The 17,439-nt window shown below is 60.8% G+C and overlaps 1 protein-coding gene across 5 annotated transcripts in view; it reads left to right on the forward strand.

Annotated features, from left to right (window-relative positions):
* Positions 1 to 17,439, forward strand: part of MYLK3 (myosin light chain kinase 3) — a 34,623-nt gene that overhangs the window by 15,468 nt on the left and 1,716 nt on the right. For all 5 annotated transcript variants that reach the window (XM_045819009.1, XM_045819011.1, XM_045819008.1 and 2 more), the window contains exons 2-12: positions 716 to 806; positions 1,558 to 1,963; positions 3,398 to 3,846; positions 5,907 to 6,012; positions 6,567 to 6,660; positions 7,080 to 7,189; positions 7,821 to 7,962; positions 13,326 to 13,396; positions 14,625 to 14,753; positions 15,764 to 15,916; positions 16,605 to 16,737. In XM_045819009.1, the coding sequence (XP_045674965.1) occupies positions 716 to 806; positions 1,558 to 1,963; positions 3,398 to 3,846; positions 5,907 to 6,012; positions 6,567 to 6,660; positions 7,080 to 7,189; positions 7,821 to 7,962; positions 13,326 to 13,396; positions 14,625 to 14,753; positions 15,764 to 15,916; positions 16,605 to 16,737 (1,884 nt within the window). The remainder of the gene's footprint in view (positions 1 to 715; positions 807 to 1,557; positions 1,964 to 3,397; positions 3,847 to 5,906; positions 6,013 to 6,566; positions 6,661 to 7,079; positions 7,190 to 7,820; positions 7,963 to 13,325; positions 13,397 to 14,624; positions 14,754 to 15,763; positions 15,917 to 16,604; positions 16,738 to 17,439) is intronic.

Genomic DNA, 17,439 nt, shown 5'->3' on the forward strand with positions numbered 1-17,439 from the left:
CGCGCCCCTGCTCAAGGGCTCACGGAACACGACCGCTGTGTGTCTCAGGCGGGACAGAGACCCCCCACCCCCACCCCCGAGTGCTCCCGCAGCGGGCTGGGCACCCTTCTCAGCACGGTCTGCAGATTGACTCCCCCAGCCGCCCACTAACTCGGCGTAGACGGTCTTCTCCCCATTCTGCAGACGAGCAGAGTGAGGTGCGGAGAAGTTAAGGATCTTGGCCAAGCGGTGAGGGCGGGCTCAAGGGTCTGCGAGTTCACGCCCCTGACCACGCTGCCGTGACACCCTGGGGTGACGCGGGGTTCGCCCGCTTGCCCCCCAGGCAGATGTTACTTACTAACCATTCGTGACGTGCGAACCCCGGCAAGCGCGGATTCATTTGTCTTAGGGCTGCGACCCAGCCGACCCGAGGCGACATTTTAGGATTAAACGTGTTTCCCACCCCCGGTCTAAGCACCTTGAGGCCCAGCCCGTGAAGATCCCGTGTCAGGGGCTGGGCCACCCTCGGCAGCAGGGCCCTGACTCACCGGGAGGGGGACCCGGGGAAAGCCGCGGTGTCCCTCTGCCTGAGGCGACGGAGCAGTCCCCACTGCTGGTGTCTCTGCGAGACCAGGTGCACAGGCGTAGCTCCGGCGCGTGGTGGGTGCGCAGCGAAGGTCTGTGGCCCGAGCGATGGCGCCGATGACAATGACGGTGTCCGTGGTTGTCCTTTCAGAACAAGGAGAGAGAGGAAGAGAAAGGAGCCACACCGCAGCCCGTGCTGTGCACCAGGGGCGTGCAGGCGGAGCTCGGGGGGCCTCGGGGAGGTGAGTGCGGCCCCTTCGTTCCGCCCCGCCTCGCTCACCCGCAGACTAAAGGCCGCCCCCCCCCCCGCCACCAGCACGGCCACCACCCGGCACCCGTCAGAGACGGACGGCCCGCTGCCGTGTTAACGCCGCTTGGAGACCCTCCTCCCTTGCAGCCTGGGCCGCCAGCCTGACACCGTGGCTTAGTTCTGCACTTTGCTGCAGCTCTTTGCGGGTTGCTCTTCGTAAAGCTCCAGTTCCTTTCATGACTTTGCCCAATGTCTACACGGTCCCAGAGTCAAACGCACAGAACAGGGTGTGGAGAGAAGTCGGGCACCCACCCCATCCCCCTCCCCCGCCCCCGCCGCCGCGTGCAGCCACTCTGCAAAGATTGTCTCCCCACCCCCGTACGGTGCGGTGTCTCAGACCACACCCTGAGCAGTTGTGCCCACGCACACTCATGCACACACACATGCACACACACACACACCTCAGACAGAACAGAGCCATGCCGCACGCCTCGCCCTGGCGCACCTGCGGCACCCGCTGAGGCCGCCCGAGCCGCCGCGCTGCTTCTGCCCCCCAGGGTTGGGGCTGCTCGCAGCATTGCCAGCGGCGGGATGTGCCCCCGGGACGGGGGGCCTCTGGGCTGCTTCCACTCTGCCCCTTATGAGCACGTCCTGCTGCGTGGCTCCCCTGTGCTGTCCTGCTTGCGTCCTCGGGGGAGAGAACGCTCCAGCGGCCTGCTTTCCCGCCCCCCGTTTCCCCGTAGAGAGCCAGGAGGCTGACCCGCCGGAGGGCACAGCGGAGGGGCTGCCCCCCGCAGGCGCTTCAGGGATGGGGCCTGCCGTCCTGGCCCAGCCGGAGGCCTTGCCGGGGCAGGGAGATGGCGTGCCCGGCCCGGACCTCGAGGCCCCTGCACACCTGCCACCGTCCGGAGAGGCAGACGCCAAAGCTCCCGGGGCGGCTGGCCAGAGCCCCGGGACCGGCCTGGAACTGCCCGCGGCACCCAGCAGGGGCGGCGAGGCCCCTGCCGGCCAGGAGGCTGCCCCAGACACGGGACAAGGACCGTCGTCCGGTGACCCTGATGCTCGGCCTGCAGAGGAGGGCATGGAGCCGACTTTGGGGCTGCCAGCCGATGCCACGGCCGCTCCGGGGGGTGAAGACGCGCACCCGAGGTAGGTGGAGCGCCTGGGAGCTGGGCCGGGAGGAGGGAGCCGGCCTGTGGGGGAGCACGGCCGCCCGAGGGACCCGTGGGTCTGTGTGGGTGAGCGCCACGGCTGGGCAGCACTGCGCCAGCCTTGAGAGAAGGCGGAGACGGCAGCCCTCGGCACCACCCTGCTTCCAGGATCTTCGAACACGGCTGCTTACCTGGCGCCTGCAAGAATCACCTAGAGGGAATTTTTAAATACCGATACCCGGAGATTCTCATGCATTCAGCCCTGAGGGTGGCTCAGGCATTGGGTTTGGGTTTGGTTGGGGTTTTACGAGTCCCGGGTGATCCCAGCACGGGGCTGAGCGCCCCAGCTGCTAGAGCAGTAACAGCGGGTCACGCCGCAGCCCCCAGACCACACCCCTGCACCGGGCTGGGCGGACTGCGTTCCAGGCCTCGTCTGGTTCCGTTCTCACGGCACCCCAGGAGGCAAGCGGGGTCGGCCTCCCCGCGGTGGTGATGAGGAAAGAGGCCCAGGGTCCCCAGGGCCACACAGCGAGGGATTCAGAGTTGGAGCGCGACCCAGGGCACTGCGCTCCATGTGGACTCGCTTACCTAACCACGCGCCACCCTGCGTCCCCGCGCGGTGTTGAATTGAGTCCGGACTCTGTGGTGGGAGAGGAGCACGGGCAACCCGGGGGGGGTGCTTTGGGGAGGGCTGTGCCGGGACCCTGCAGGGGGGGCTGTGACGGGACCCCCAGGCCGTGGCCTCGGGACCTGCTGGGGCAGACACGGTGCCGGACAGGGAAGAGCCAGCGCCGAGGACTCCCAGCCTTCCCCTGGCCCGCGGCCCGCGTGCCCCAGCCTCCCCGCGCGCCCCTCCCAACCCCCCCCCCCCACCGCCCGCAGCCGCTGAAGGGCCCGGTGCCTCTCAGGCCTCCCTCCCCGGGCCGGGGCTCTCCTGCGCCGGACCTGGGGCGGCCTGGCCCTCCGCGGAGCCCGTCCCCGGGGGCCTGGTGCCCCGAGCTGGTGTGCATGTGCTCGGGCCTCTGGCAGAGAAGCCAAGCCCCTTGTCTGCCTTTGTTCTGGGGGGAGCGGAGCCTGCAGGAGAAGGGAGGGGGTCCTGGCAGGCGTCCTGGTCCTGGCCAGGGTTCCGAGTGTGGAATCTGGGCATGGGGTGTTGGGGGGTGGCACTTCCCATGAACTTGTACAGGGCTCCCCAAAGATTCTGAGTGAAGGGAAAGCTCTCAGGAGCCAGGGAGGCCCCCGCCGGCCCTTCCTCAGCCGGCACGGCCTTCACTCAGGCACGCTCTGCATGCAGCAGCTGCCCTGCCTGGGCCCCGTGGACGCGCGGCCCGAGTGCTGCCGTCGACGTGCGCCGCCCACCCACGGAGGGAAGACCACGGTGGACGGCAGTGGCCGTCGGCCTTCTCAGGGCCGTATTTTCCCCTCTGCCCAGGATCCCCGTCCGTGCGCAGGACACGGGTACCCCTGCGGAGCTGCCGGTGACACAAGGGGGTGGCCCCGGACCCGCATCCCCTGTGGAGGCCCCAGCGGCTGTCCAGCCAGGTGAGCAGGACCCACCTGAGCCCAGGTGCTGTCCCCAGGCTCCTGGGACCGAGTCGGAAAAACAGACCCCGAAAGGAGCCAGCGAGTGCCCCCCACCGCCTGTGCGGAGCAGCGACGGGGGGACGGAGGCTGAGGACCAGCAGGGGCCTGCGCCTGAACCAGCCACGGGACCGCAAGGGGACAGGAGGGACTCGGGCGCCGGGGCCCCGGGCCTGCAGCAGGACAAAGGCCCCGGAGCAGGGAGCCCTGAGCCCCAGAAGGCCTGCAGCCCTGGGGGCCTGGACAGAGCCGAGGCGGGAAGGACACCCCAGGGCGCCGAGGCCTGCAGCCTGGTTCTGGGTGAGTGAGGGGTGCCGTGTGCTGAAGGTGACGGGTGTGGAGGGCTCCTCCTGCAGAGCTGCCTTGGGGCTCCCAGGGAGACAGGATGCAGAGCAGGGGGAGTCCCAGGCTTAGAACAGCCCTCGGGGGCCTGCAGGGGCCTGCTGGGACTGGAGACCCGGTGGGGACTTGCGGGGGGAGCTTGGGTTGGCGTAGCCTCGGGGAGGAGGGCACCAGGGGAGTTCTCAGAGCCCCCGCCCTCCTGAGCTTCCCACCGCTGCTGTCCTCCTTCTGGAAGGACACAGAGAAGGCGGCTGGTGAAGAACAGGCGTCTGTGTGAGCCGGCTCGCCCCAGGGCAGGGAACGGGGTGGCGAGGCGCTGACCTGCTTCTGCGCCAGGGCTGTGCGAGGCGTCCTTGTGTTCTGTGAGCCGAAGCCCTCAACACCTCGAGCCCTTTGGGTCCCACGGTCCATCCACGTGGCTGCAGGAAGGCCACCCTTGGCCGAGCCCTGCCCGAGGGCCTCAGGAGGGCCCTGAGAAGGGCTGTCTGCCCGACAGTGGTCCCGGCGCCCGAGCCACTCTGGGCTCCACAGCTGCCCTGTCGCCAGCTGCTGCTTCTCCCCTGGTACGGCTTGGTCCGCATGTGGGCACAGGCCTCCCTCCCTTCCTGAAACACGGCTGAGAGCAGGCTGTGACTTCGGGGCCTCTCTGAGCCTGGGCTGGCGACAAAGCCAGCGTCGTACACTGAGGACTCGCTGTGCTGAGCAGCGTGCATGGGTGCCGGCCTGGGTCCTCGCAGGCCTGTGGGTGGATGGGGGGCACGCGGAACCCGGGAGAGGGGCAGAAACACGCCCCAGGCCTCTCTGTCGGCGCCGAAGGAGCTGGGGGCTGGCCCCTGCTGTCTGGCTTCCCCACCTGCGTGGGAACCTCACGGCGGCGCCACGCTCAGAACAAGCCAGCGCGGCGAACTGGGGGCCGGAACCCTGGATTTGGGGTCTGTTACACGCACCAGGAATCCAGGCTCTCCCAGCCTTCCCGGGGACCTGGAAAAGTGGGAAAAAACAGAAACAAAAAGAACCGCAGCAGAAGTCCACAAACGTTAGTTAGCCTGGGGGTCCAGGGCTCAGGGCTCAGGGCTAGGCGTGGCGGGGACGAAAAGGAGAAGGCGGATCCTTTTAAGGAGGATTCCGCCACCAGCTCGGGGTGCGGAAAGCTGAGAGAGACCACAGGGCTTGGCCTCTCTCCGGAGGGCGGGGCCTGCCCGGGAACACCGAGTGCTTCCGCAACAGGGACAGGCCCCACACGAGCGGCAGCCCCGCCGCGGAAGGCCCGCCCTCACGTGCACACCGCCTGACGCCGCTGTGTTCGGGGTGTGTGCTCGGTTCTTTCACTCCTCTTCTCTGGTTCATGTAGCATTTCTGGTTTCCTATCCCACCTGAAGGACAAGATGTGGGAAAAAACCCCTCTAACTCATTTTTATCTGAGCGCCGGTGTCCTCCATCCCCCCTCCCCCCACTGTGCCCCAGACCGCAGTGCCACCCCCGCCCACCCTGGGACCGGCTCCTGGGCCGCATCGCGGGCTCCCGTGCCAGCGGGGACATCCAAGGGCGAGGGGCGGGGGGAGGCCTTTGCTCCTCCAGCTGCCTCCCTGGCACCAGCCTCGCTGGCTCCGGCGGCCCCGCCCGCCCTGGAGAGCACAGCCCGTCCTTCAGCCGCTCCGTTGCCCTGCCCGGCGCCACTCCCGCGTCCTGCACCGCACGGCCCCGCGGGCCCTTCTCAGCTGCGGTGAGCAGGCGGGACCTAACCCCCCCATCCGGCAAAGAGCACTGTCGCAGGTGCCGGGAGACCCAGGTCGGAATCTTGACAGTCCCCGCCTCGCTGCATGACCTTGGCCGTCACCTCACCTCTCGGGGACTCCCCTTTCTCCTCTGCCAAACGGGTGACTTGAGTGAGAGCATCGCTGAGAAGGACGCAGGGCTTGTTGTCGCTCGAGCCAAGCGGGCCTGGGACGGGTGGCTGAGAGGGCGGGGCTGCACGGGGGAGGCTCACAGACTGCTGTCCCCCCCCCCTCCCCGAGCAGATGACAGCCCGGCCCCGCCAGCCCCCTTCGAGCACCGGCTGGTGAGCGTCAAGGAGACGTCGGCGTCGGCGGGCTACACCGTGTGCCAGCACGAAGTCCTGGGGGGGTAGGTGGACTTCCCGCTCTGACGACGGGCGGAGCAGGAGGCTGGGGGGCAGAGACACCTGGGGCGCCGGCGTGGGTGCCCCTGGGTGGGTCTCAGCAACTGGTTGAGCCAGGCCAGGGTGGGACATGCGAGCAGTGAGTGGACGGCCCGCAGGGTGGGGTGAGAAGAACAGCCCCCAGAGGGCAGGCGGGCCCACACGGCGTGGAGGTGGGGACCCACCTCCCACTGCATCCTTCTTACTGCACCCACACTGTGTGGGGGTGTACTGGAGGCGGCAGGCGGACCCCCATGGGGTGCAGTAAGAAGGAAGTCCTCCAGGGAGGGGCTCAGTGCCATGGCACTGGGACAGGCCACGTTCCCTGGGGCCTGGGGTAGTGTGGGGTGACAGAGCTCCTGTCCGGGTTTTAGGGAGCCCTGTGGAGTGGGGCTGCTGACGCGGGTCCCTCTGGGGTGCAGGCAGCCCCCGTGCGTGGTGTGAGCGGAGAAGGGGTGGCCCTGGAAGCCGGGTGGGAGGGATGGGAGGGCTCTCAGCTCCCGCGTCGTCGTGCTCGCAGGGGCCGGTTCGGCCAGGTGCACAGGTGCACGGACAAGTCCACCGGCCTGCTGCTGGCGGCCAAGATCATCAAAGTGAAGAGCGCCAAGGATCGGGTGAGGCGTCCGCCCCGGGCTGCTGGCCTCTCACTCCTTGTCGGCCCCCGGGCCCCCCGGGCCCCTCAGGCCCGGACCCGCCCGAGCTGAGCGGGAAGCCAGGCCCCCTTTCCTGCCTCCTTCCCGTGACCCTGCAACCCCGGTCTGCAGGCCACCTGCACCCCGGGGGACAGGGCCCTCCCAGACCTCTGGCTGCCCTTCCCGGGCCTCGGGCTTCCTGCCTGTGAGGTGGGTGGGCTGGCAGGGCCCCTTCTGTTGTCAGAGCCCGGCCTGGGTGGCGAGTGGAGGCCGGCTGGCGTGAGAGCCGGACACAGTGTGGGTGGGCGTGCGGGGCGCCCACACGTGTGCCTCCGGGAGGGCGGCCGGCTCCTCTTCCTGACCCCTTTCCTGGACACCCTCCTCCCCTCTGGCTCCGCAAGGAGGACGTGAAGAACGAGGTCGCCATCATGAACCAGCTGCGCCACGTCAACCTGATCCAGCTCTACGACGCCTTCGAGGGCAAGAACAGCTTCACCCTGGTCATGGAGTAGTGAGTGTCCGTGGCGGGCGGGCGGGCGGCCTCACTGTGGCCGGGGGCGCTGGGGTCCTGGGCGAAGCTCTTCTCCTCCCCCACCCCCTCCCGGGCTTGCCAGTCCAGGGGACGCACGTCATCACCTCCTCTGCCGGTCCCCCGCTGGGGAGCGTGGGGGGCAAAGCTGCTGTCCCAAAGCAGCTGCCAGTGATCGGGCCTGCAGGTCTCAGTTTGGCCTGGCCCGTTTTCCGTGGTTCTGATGTGGCGTTAGCAGTTGGAAACCGGGAAATCACGTGTTGTAACCCGGGCAGCTGGCTTTTCTTGACTATCTAGTAATGCTGGCCCCATATTTCCAGCTCGAAATGGGTCTGATTTGCCCACCCCTGCAGGCTAGTGAGCTTACAGCCTTGGCCTGGGGCGTCCAGGCTGAGGCCGACTGTCCGCACGGAACCGGTGCAGCCTCTCTTTGGCCCGTCACTTCCTTTTTGCCCCCTGCACCCTGAGCTGGGAAGGGGCCGGAGCACAGGTCCCCATGAGACCCCAGAGGACAGGGACACCCTCGGGCTCTCACCTGGGGTGGCGCCGAGCGCGGACCCGTTCCCCAGGAGCCCCGCTCAGCGCGGCGCCTGCCTCTCCTTCGCCCCGGCAGCGTGGACGGGGGCGAGCTCTTTGACCGGATCACAGACGAGAAGTACCACCTGACCGAGCTGGACGTGATCCTGTTCACCAAGCAGATCTGCGAGGGCGTGCACTACCTGCATCAGCACTACATCCTGCACCTGGACCTCAAGGTCAGGCCCCGCCTGGGTGTGGTGGGCGGGGCGGCGGGCGGGCGGGCGGCCCCGGGTTCCCAGGCCTGTGCGGCGCTGGCCCCGGAGAGCTCAGACGCCCGGCGTCCCCGCCTGGCTCCCCGCCATTTCCAGTTCTGGAGCCCAGGGCAGGCGAGGCCTGCTGACGCTCCGAGCCTCGGTTTTCCCATCTGTGAAATGTGGATGACAAACCTCTGTAAGCAGTCTGTGAAGATTCAGTTATAGGGCTTTTGTTTTTAAAAATATCGTTTAAATTAGCTTCTTTAAAATTACCGTGGGAGCAGGGGCTTCTGGTAACCAGTAGAGACCACACAGAACTGTGTGGGGTGGACCGTGAAAGCGCTTCCCAGCCAGTGTCCTCGCCAGGAGGCCTTCTGCACGAGCAACGCGGCCTGGCGCGCGAGCCCCGGGAGCCGACTCTGCCTCCCCTTCGTCCACTGGCCTCTCTTAGCCAGCAGGACACTGGGGACACCCTGGCTCATGCTCTTTCAGGGCCGTGGGTACTCCTCTGAATGAATGCACTGCACTTTCTTTTGTCTCCTGGACAAAAAGTGAGCGCTGATACTGGCAGCCATTTCCCTCTCTCTCTCTCTCTCTCTCTCTCTCTCTCTCTCTCTCTCCTTCCTCTCTCCCTCCCTTCTGTCCTTCCTTTCGTGTGGGTTTATTCCTTGGCTGTCTCTTCTGTTCCCTTGACCTGTGTGTCTTTTTTATGCCAGTACCACACTGTTTTGATGACTGTAGTTTTGTAATATAGTTTAAAACCAGGACTTGAGATGCTGCCTCTGGCTTTGTTTTTTCTCAGTATTGCCTTGGCTGTTTGAGTTCTTCAGTGGTTCCACACAAGTTCTAGCATAGTTTGTTCTATCTCTGTGAAAAATGCCATCGGACCTTTGATAGGGATTGCACTGACTTTGTAGGTTGCGTCGGGTATTAACAATATTAATTCTCCCAGTCCATAAGCACAAAATCCGCCTTCTTCAGTTTCTCTCATTCGCGTCTGACAGTTGCTAGTGCACAGGTCTTGCAGCAACTCGGCTAGAGCCAGCTCTCCTAAGCGTGCATTCCTTTTGGTCCGTTGTAAATGGGATTATCTTCTTAATTTCTCTTTCTGATAGTTTCTTGGTGTGTAGAGAAATGCAGCTGATTTTTGTAGAATGCTTTTGTACCCTAAAAATTTACTGAATTTGTTTTTTAAGTTCTACAGTTTTGGGGGGGAGTCTTTAGAATTTTCTGTGTATGATATTCGTGTCATCTGCCAAGAGTGAGTTTTACTTCTTCCTTTCCTATCTGGATGCTTCTTATTATTATTGTTCTCTTTCTTTTTGCCCAATCGTTCCGGCTCTGATCGCCACCCCTGTGCTGACTAGGAGTGGGCAGAGTGGGGAGAGGGGGACTCCTTGTCTTGCTCCTGACCTCAGGGGGGAGGTTTCCAGCTTTTCCCCACTGAGTAGGTTACATGTGACCTTTGTTACGTTAAGGTATGTTCCCTCTACACCGAGTTTGTGGAGAGTTTTTATCATGAAACGGGTGTTGGATTTTGTTATGCGTTTTTCTGCATCTGTTGGGACGGTCCTGTGAGTTCACCCGTGACCGTGTTCATCCGGTGGGCCCCGCGGGCCGGCTGGCGCGCGCTGAGCCGCCTTCGCGTCCCTGGAGTAAGCCCCGTCTGGTCGCGGCGCACGGTCCTCACACGCATTGTCGCGTCTGGCTCGCTGATACTTGGTTGAGGATTTGTACGTCTGTGTTCATCAGGGATGTTGGCCTGCAGGTTTCTTACAATATCCTTGTCTGGTGTGGGCACCTGGGCAATACGGGCCACATCAAATGAGTGTGGGAGTGTTCTCTCTCCTTTTTAATTTTTTTTTTAAGATTTTATTTATTTGCCCTGGCTGGCATAGCTCAGTGGATTGAGCGCGGGCTGCGAACCAAAGTGTCGCAGGTTCGATTCCCAGCCAGGGTACATGCCTGGGTTGCAGGCCATAACCCCCTTCCTTCTCTAAGAATAAATAAATAAAATCTTAAAAAAAAAAAAAAGTAAAAAAAAAAGATTTTATTTATTTATTTTTAGAGAGGGAAGGGAGGGAGAAAGAGAGAGGGAAACATCAATGTGCGGTTGCTGGGGGCCATGGCCTGCAACCCAGGCATGTGCCCTGACTGGAAATCGAACCTGCGACGCTTTGGTTCACAACCCGTGCTCAATCCACTGAGCTACGCCAGCCAGGGCCCTTTTTAAATTTTTGAAAGACTTTGGAAAGGATTGGTATTGGTGTTTCATTAGATGGTTGGTGGAGTTCACCGGTGAAGCCATCTGGTTCTGGACTTTTGTTCGTGGGGAGATTTTTGCTGGCCAGTTCAATCTCCTCGCTAGCACTTGGTCTGTCGTGCGGGTGACGACGTGGGGGGAAGTGCCAGGGTCGCAGTGTCCATCCGGTGTGGTGGCCGCTCGACCCTTGTGGCTACTGGGCACTTGGAATGTGGCCAGTGTGACTGTGGAACTGAATTTTACATTTTATTGATTTTAATTCATTTAAATGTAAAGACTGGCAGTTTAGTTATTGGAAAACTATTGTTTGGGACAACCTCGACTGTGAATTTGTGTTTCAGCTATAGTAGTTCCTCTTATCGGTGGTTTTGCTTTCTGCGATTTCAGTTACCCACGGTCAGCGGGGGTCTGAAAATACTACACGGAAAATTCCATCTGTAAGTGACTCATGAGCTCTAAATTGTGCGCTGTCCTCAGTAGCGTGATGAAATCTTGTGCTGTCCCACCTGGGACAGGAATCCTCCCCTTGCCCAGAGTCTCCGAGCTGCGTACGCTACCCTTGTTCACCACGTGGTAGTTGTCCGGACTCCTAGAGGGGATACCAGAGAGACAGAGAGAGGCGGAGAGGACCACATTCGCAACACTTCATGGCAGCGTATTGTGATGTTCTGTTTTATCATTAGTTGTCTTTGTTAGCCTCTTACTGCGTCTGATGTATATACATCACTGTATCACAGATGTGCAAGTATAGGGAAAACAGCATACATAGTGTTTGGTACCACCTTTGGTTTCAGGTACCCACTGGGGCATCTTGGAATGGCCCCCCAACCCCGTGGATAAGGGGGCTACTGTATACATTTCAAGAAATCTAGATACAAGCAATTCATGAAATTTAAGTCCATCTAAAATATTTCTGATGAAAATATGTCTGAATTGTGATGCACTGTGAGTGAAAAATAACAATACACTGGGCTTGAAAGACTTGATATGACAAAGGAACAGAAAATGTCTCACCAATACTTTTCATACTGGTGACCTACTTAAGTGATAATATTTTGAGTGTCTTGAGTTAAATAAATACATGATTAAAGTTCACATTTAGAAAATATTTTGAGGCGAATGAACATGGGAATGCCACACACCAAAATGTATGGGATGCGTGTAAGCCAGGAGTAAAATTTGCAGCTATAAACACTTGCATTAAGAAAAGAATAAAGACCTCAAATCAGCCATCTAGCCTGTCGCCTTAAGGAATGTGAAGGAGAAGAGCAGCTGATACTCAGAGCAGAAGGAAAGAAGTAACAAAGGCGAGAGCAGAGCTAAATGAACAGAGACTAGAAAAATTATAAAGAGGATCAATGAAACCAGAGGTTGGTTCCATGAAAAGACCAGTAAATTGTCAAATCTGTAACTGGATTGAACAAGAGAAAAAGAAGGAAGACTCAGATTTTTAAAATCATAAATAAAAGTGGGGGAATCACTACCAGCCATACAGAAATAAAGAAGCATTATAAGGGAACAGTATGGTACATTGCATGCCATTAAGATACATAACCTGCATAAAATGGACAGATTCCTAAAAGACACAAACTACCGGAAACTGACTCAGGAAGAAATAGAAAATCTGAATGGACCTGTAACAAGGGAGGCAATCAAATTAGTTTTCAAAAGCACCCACAAAGAAAAGCCTAGGTCAGGATGGCTTCCCTGGTGAATTCCACCCAACGTTTCAAGAAGAGTAACATCAACTTTTACAGCTCTTCCAAAAAATGGAAGAGAAGGGAACAGTTCCTTTCATTTTGTGAGGGCTGTCTTATCCTAGTTTCAAAAGCAAAGAACTCACGAGAAAGGGAAACCTACAGAGCAATACCCCTTAAGAATAGAGATGCAAAATCTCTCCGTAAAATATTAGTGAACCCAATGCAGTAACTCACAGAAAGGGCTACACCCATCACGCAGTGGCGCTGGTCCCAAGCACGTGAGGCTGGTTTAACGTACGAACACAAGTCAGGGGAACGTGCCACATTAAAGGAGTAAAGGGCAAAAATCACTTGAGCATTTCAAGAGATGCAGTTGACAAAGTCGAACAACTTTTCACGATGAAAACCCTGAATAAACCAGGCGTAGAACTTCCTCCGTCTGATAAAGGCCATTTGTGGAGAACAGCTGACGACGCTCCCTGGGAAGAGGTGGGATGCTTGCCCCTTAAGGTCAGGACCACGACAAGGATGTCTGCTCTTGCCACCTCTTTTTTTTTTTTTTTAAGATTTTATTTATTTACTTTTGGAGAGAGGGGAAGAGAGGGAGAGAAACCTAGGTGTGTGGTTGCCTCCTGCGCACCCCACCGAGGACCCGGCCCGCAACCCAGGCCTGTGCCCTGACTGGGAATTGAACCGGTGACCCTTTGGTTCACAGGCTGAGCTCAATCCACTGAGCCACCCCAGCCAGGGCTCTTGTCACTTCTATTAAACGTGTACTTGAGGTTCTAACAAGGGCAGATAGGCACGAAAAGAAGCAAGAGGTGTTCAGTGGGAAGGAAGCAGTAAAACTCATTCACAGGTGACGTGAGCATGTGCGTGGAGGGTCCTCCGGAGGTTGGGGGGAGACTGTTAGCACTAATAGATGAGTTCAGCCAGGATTTCGTTGCCAACACTTCAAAGCGTGGTATTTTCACATACAACCCTGGATGTTTGGCTTCTCCTGAGGACTGAGGAACTGCCTTCCTGCGTGGCTGCCCCCTTATGCAGGGTGGGAGTCCTGCGGTCCCCTGCAGTTCGCACCGCCCCGTACTGCCGCGCACCAGCCCACTTGGTTTATTTCCAGTGTCTGTGTGTCTCCCTCTCTGTTACCTGTCTCTCTGTCTCTCCATCCATCCATCCATCTATCCACCCATCTGTCCATCTGTCTGCCCATCCATCCACCCGTCCATCTGCCCGCCCGCCCACCCGCCCCGGAGGGCTGCTCTGAGCTGTTCGTTTCCCTGGGGGGCTGGGAAGCAGAGACCTTTCGACAACCAAGTGCGGGAGCTGCAGACCCTCTGGGCTGCCGCCTGAGCCTAAGCAGACTTCTCCCTCTTTCCCAGCCCGAGAACATCCTGTGTGTCAACCAGACGGGGCACCAGATAAAGATCATTGACTTCGGGCTGGCCAGAAGGTGAGGGCGCTGCCCTTCGGCGCCTGGCAGGGCGCCTTGGGGAGCGCGCTCGGGCACGGTTACCTACGGCTCGGCCAGTCTTTGGGTTTTGGGGCTGACGCAAGCAAGTTCTCTCAAGAGGAGGGGGGCCGCCTTAGGCTGTGACCACCGCAGGGGCGGCTTTGCATGGGCCCTGCCTCTCCTTCCGACACCCGCGTGAACCTAGAGGGGGGCGATGGATGGTCAAAGGAGGCGCTGAGTGGGCGCATGGTGCGGCTTAATTCCGTTTGTTCCCTGGCCTCCTGGGCCCAGGACGGCTGGCCCGTGCGATGTCACCGTCACCAGCCCTGCCCTCCCAGAAAGGACCAGGTTAAGTGGGAAAGTGTGTATGTGACCGTGTAGGGTTTGGGTCACTCGGGGCTGGCCTGGGCCCTGGTGACAGAGTGATGCAATCAATGCAGCCCCTGCCGATGGGCGGTGACAACGGTTAGATTAGGAATACACGGCGGTGCAGAGCCATCCCGGGAGGGCGGTCAGGTGCTCAAGGGTCAGGGCAGAGAGTGAGCGTCACACGTCGTTTTCAAACATCTGAAAGTCCTTAACATGTCGGACACTCAGTGGAGCACAGTCTCACCGCTGGGTCCTGCGCAGCCGCGTGTGTGGGCGACACCGAGCCTCTGCCCGCCTCCAGGCCCTGGCTTGCACACCCCGCCCCTGGGTCCTCAGCCGTAGCAGCAGCAGACCCTTGGCACTGGACGGACTGTCTGTCAGTCACATGGTGCCTGGCCAATAGAAAGTTGCATCACAATTTTTACATTGGCACTTTATTTTCTTAGAGCAGTTTTAACTTCACAGAACAACTGAGGGCAGGAAGCGGAGTTTTCCCACAGACCCCCTGCCCCGCGCGTGCAGAGCCTGTCCCGTTACCAACGCGGGGGGCCTGCTCTGACCCGCCGGCGCCACCCGAGGCCAGGGGCACTGCGGGCGACACAGAGCGCGCACCTCCACACAGCCCCCCCCCCCCCCAGTCTGGGCCCTGGCCGGGGAGGGTGGAGCGGTGGCCTCTCCGTGTCCGATGGTAGAGGCCTGGAGGGGTGGGCTGTGCTTTCTGATTCTCCCTGGGGACTCGGGGGAGCCTGAGTCGGGGCCTGGGGCTGAGCACTCCCAGCCCCGCCTCTCCCCCTAGGGCTGACTCCCGCGGTCCCCTCGAGGTCCCCTCACAGCCCGTCCGGCCCCCGCCATCCCCTAGGTACAAGCCTCGGGAGAAGCTGAAGGTGAACTTCGGCACTCCCGAGTTCCTGGCTCCGGAGGTGGTCAACTACGAGTTTGTCTCGTTCCCCACGGACATGTGGAGTGTGGGCGTCATCACCTACATGCTGTGAGTGCCCGGCGGGGCCGGGGTGTCTGGACTTCTATGGAAGTACCAAAACTCTGAGTGCAGGCCGTTCACTGGGGAGGTGTGCCCAGGAGACACTGAGAGTGGGGAGGTGCGGGTGGGGGGCGTAGCCAGTAGAGGGCGCTGGGGAGCCGGTCACCCTGTGGGCACTGCCCTCCATCCTAGAGAGAACTCGAGGTCTGTCGTGAACGCTCACTTCCTCAGTTACGCCATCCAGGGCAGGGAGATGGGGGTTTGTCCACCAGCTCTTCTCCGTTAGGGCCTGGGGCTCACCCCGGGGGCCCTAGTTCCTGAAACTCCCCGTCCCCTGGGCAGAGAGCTCTCCAGCAAAGGACTTCAGGTGGGCCGTGCAGGTGGGGCCGCTGGGGTGCCAGGGCTGCTGTCTGCCACGCCGTCTGCTGGGGCCCTCCCCTGCACTCCATGTCCTGCGGGCTGACCAGGCAGGGCGACCATGGGCTGAGAGATTGTGTCCTCCTCCCTGGGGACTTCCCTCGGCTGTCCCCTGGGCCCGTGCGGTCAGGCTTCGCTCCAGCCATGCCATTAGGCCTCGCTGTGACCGTGTCCCCACGCTCTATGTGTGCGGGGGGGGTGGGGGGAGGTGCAGCCCCAGGCCGGCCAGTGAGGGTGCCCTGCCTCTCTGCCCCAGGCTCAAGGCCTGGGGAGTATGGAGCCCCGCTAGGGTCTCAGACACGTGCTAAGCTGTTTAAATGAGGCCACTTTTACCCGACACACGCACTTTGGGTGGGCCCTGGGTTATTCTTTTCTCCGGGGCTAGGGGGGCGGCGGCTGTGTTCCTCCGGCTGTCCGAGGTTCGGTCCTCCCTCCCTCTCCCCGGGAAGCCCCCTGGCGGCGTGAGGCAGGGGCTGTCCTCCCGAGGACCCCCTTTGGTCCGGTGGCTCCCGCTTGGACCTTGCGGGGCCCCTCCGTGTCCCGTCGTTGCACGTTGGCGGACGTGGCTTCCACAAGCTGATGGTCCTTTCTCTCCTCCACAGGCTCAGCGGTCTGTCCCCGTTTCTAGGGGAAACCGACGCGGAGACCATGAACTTCATCGTGAACTGCAGCTGGGATTTCGACGCTGACACCTTTGAGGGGCTGTCGGAAGACGCCAAGGACTTTGTGTCCCAGCTGCTGGTCAAAGAGAAGAGGTAGCTCTGCGGCCTGTGGTTCATAACGCGTTCTGATGGTGACCGCCGGTGACGGTCGGTGACAGTCAGGTGTGCCGGGCAGGTCTGTCCCAGATCTCTTAGTCCGCTCCCTCTTCGGGGCAAAGAGGGAGCAGGGACCGCGATGAAGGAAAAAACTGAAAAACAGCACCTGGGAGCGTAACCTCTAGATGGAGCTTTATTGTTTTTTTTCTTTTTCTATTTCTCTCTCTCTCTCTCTCTCTCTAGATGTAGTCTCTTACAAAGGGCCATGTTTACAAACTAGTCCCGTGTCTGAGTTACTGGTGTTCATAGACGAACGCCGGAGAAAAGCTGAGCTGGGCAGTGTGACTTCCCAGGACCAAGGCCAGGAAACCGCCTCTCTGGCGGTGGGGGCCTGCTCGGCGCTCAGCAGCGGCGTCAGTGTCGTGGGCGGGGCCACCCCGTTTTCTGATTCTCGGGCGTTGGGCACCCCCGGGGTGAGGGCCACGGTCGGGGCTCCGAGACAGCTCTGGGTCCCGCGGCCTTCGCTGTCCGTTCCTCTCTGAACGCGGAAGGTTACGGGAGGGAAGGTAGTTCCAGTTCAGGTGAGCGGGTGGGCGTTGTTGTCTGGAAGGAGCGGACTTGGGCTCCTGGTCAGGGAAGGTGCCCCCCCCCCCCTCACCCCTGCGACGTCTGTGTGGTCTCGCAGCTGCAGAATGAGCGCCACCCAGTGCCTGAAACACCGGTGGCTGAGTGACCTGCCGGCGCGAGCGTCCATGTCTAAAGTGGGCCTGAAATCCCAGCTCCTGCTGCAGAAGTACATGGCGCACCGCAAGTGGAAGGTACCTTCTTCCCCTGGGTGCAGGGGGCGTGTCCTTTGACAGAACGGTAGCTCAGCTTCTCCTTACATTTGGATTCTAAATAGAAGACTGTTTAAAGGGGGAAAAAACCCCTCCTAGGTCGACGCCTGCTAACTTCAGTTCAAACGACAGCACAGACCCGGTGCGCCTGGGCGTGAGAGGAGCATTCGGTTCGCACTTAGGGGGACACCTGGGGGACGGAGTGCGGTCAGAGCGCAGGCCTCGGCGAATCCGCGTGTCAGAGGGCGCGGCCGGGGAGGCGCGCTTTGGAAGTTGTGTGTGCTGTTTGCTAATGACGGAACTCCTGGGGGCCAGGGACGCACAGTCTGCCCTAAGGGCCGCCGTCCTCCGGGGCCGCGGCTTCCCAGCACTTCCACACTGACTCAGACTCCTGTTGAAAAACCAGAGAGTGCCTCACCCACAGACCCAGCCCAGCAGCCGTGCGCATGAGTCACACGCACACGCGAGTCACACGCACACGCGAATCACACGCCCCATGCTGGCTTCCCCAGCCGGGATGCGCTCTGATGTTTCCTTCGACACTTGCTTTCCTTCCGACACATTCTGGTCCGAACCCTCGGATTTGATCGTGGGGCCCCGCCCCCCACCCTGTGGGCTCCGTTTTCCGTGGAAAAGGGCAACGACACACGATCTCACTTCTCACTTCGTACTCGCTCCAGAAAG

This window comes from Phyllostomus hastatus, unplaced genomic scaffold, assembly GCF_019186645.2.
Source record: "Phyllostomus hastatus isolate PE091 unplaced genomic scaffold, TTU_PhHast_1.1 phas_scaffold_345, whole genome shotgun sequence".
Classification (NCBI taxonomy): Eukaryota; Metazoa; Chordata; class Mammalia; order Chiroptera; family Phyllostomidae; genus Phyllostomus; species Phyllostomus hastatus.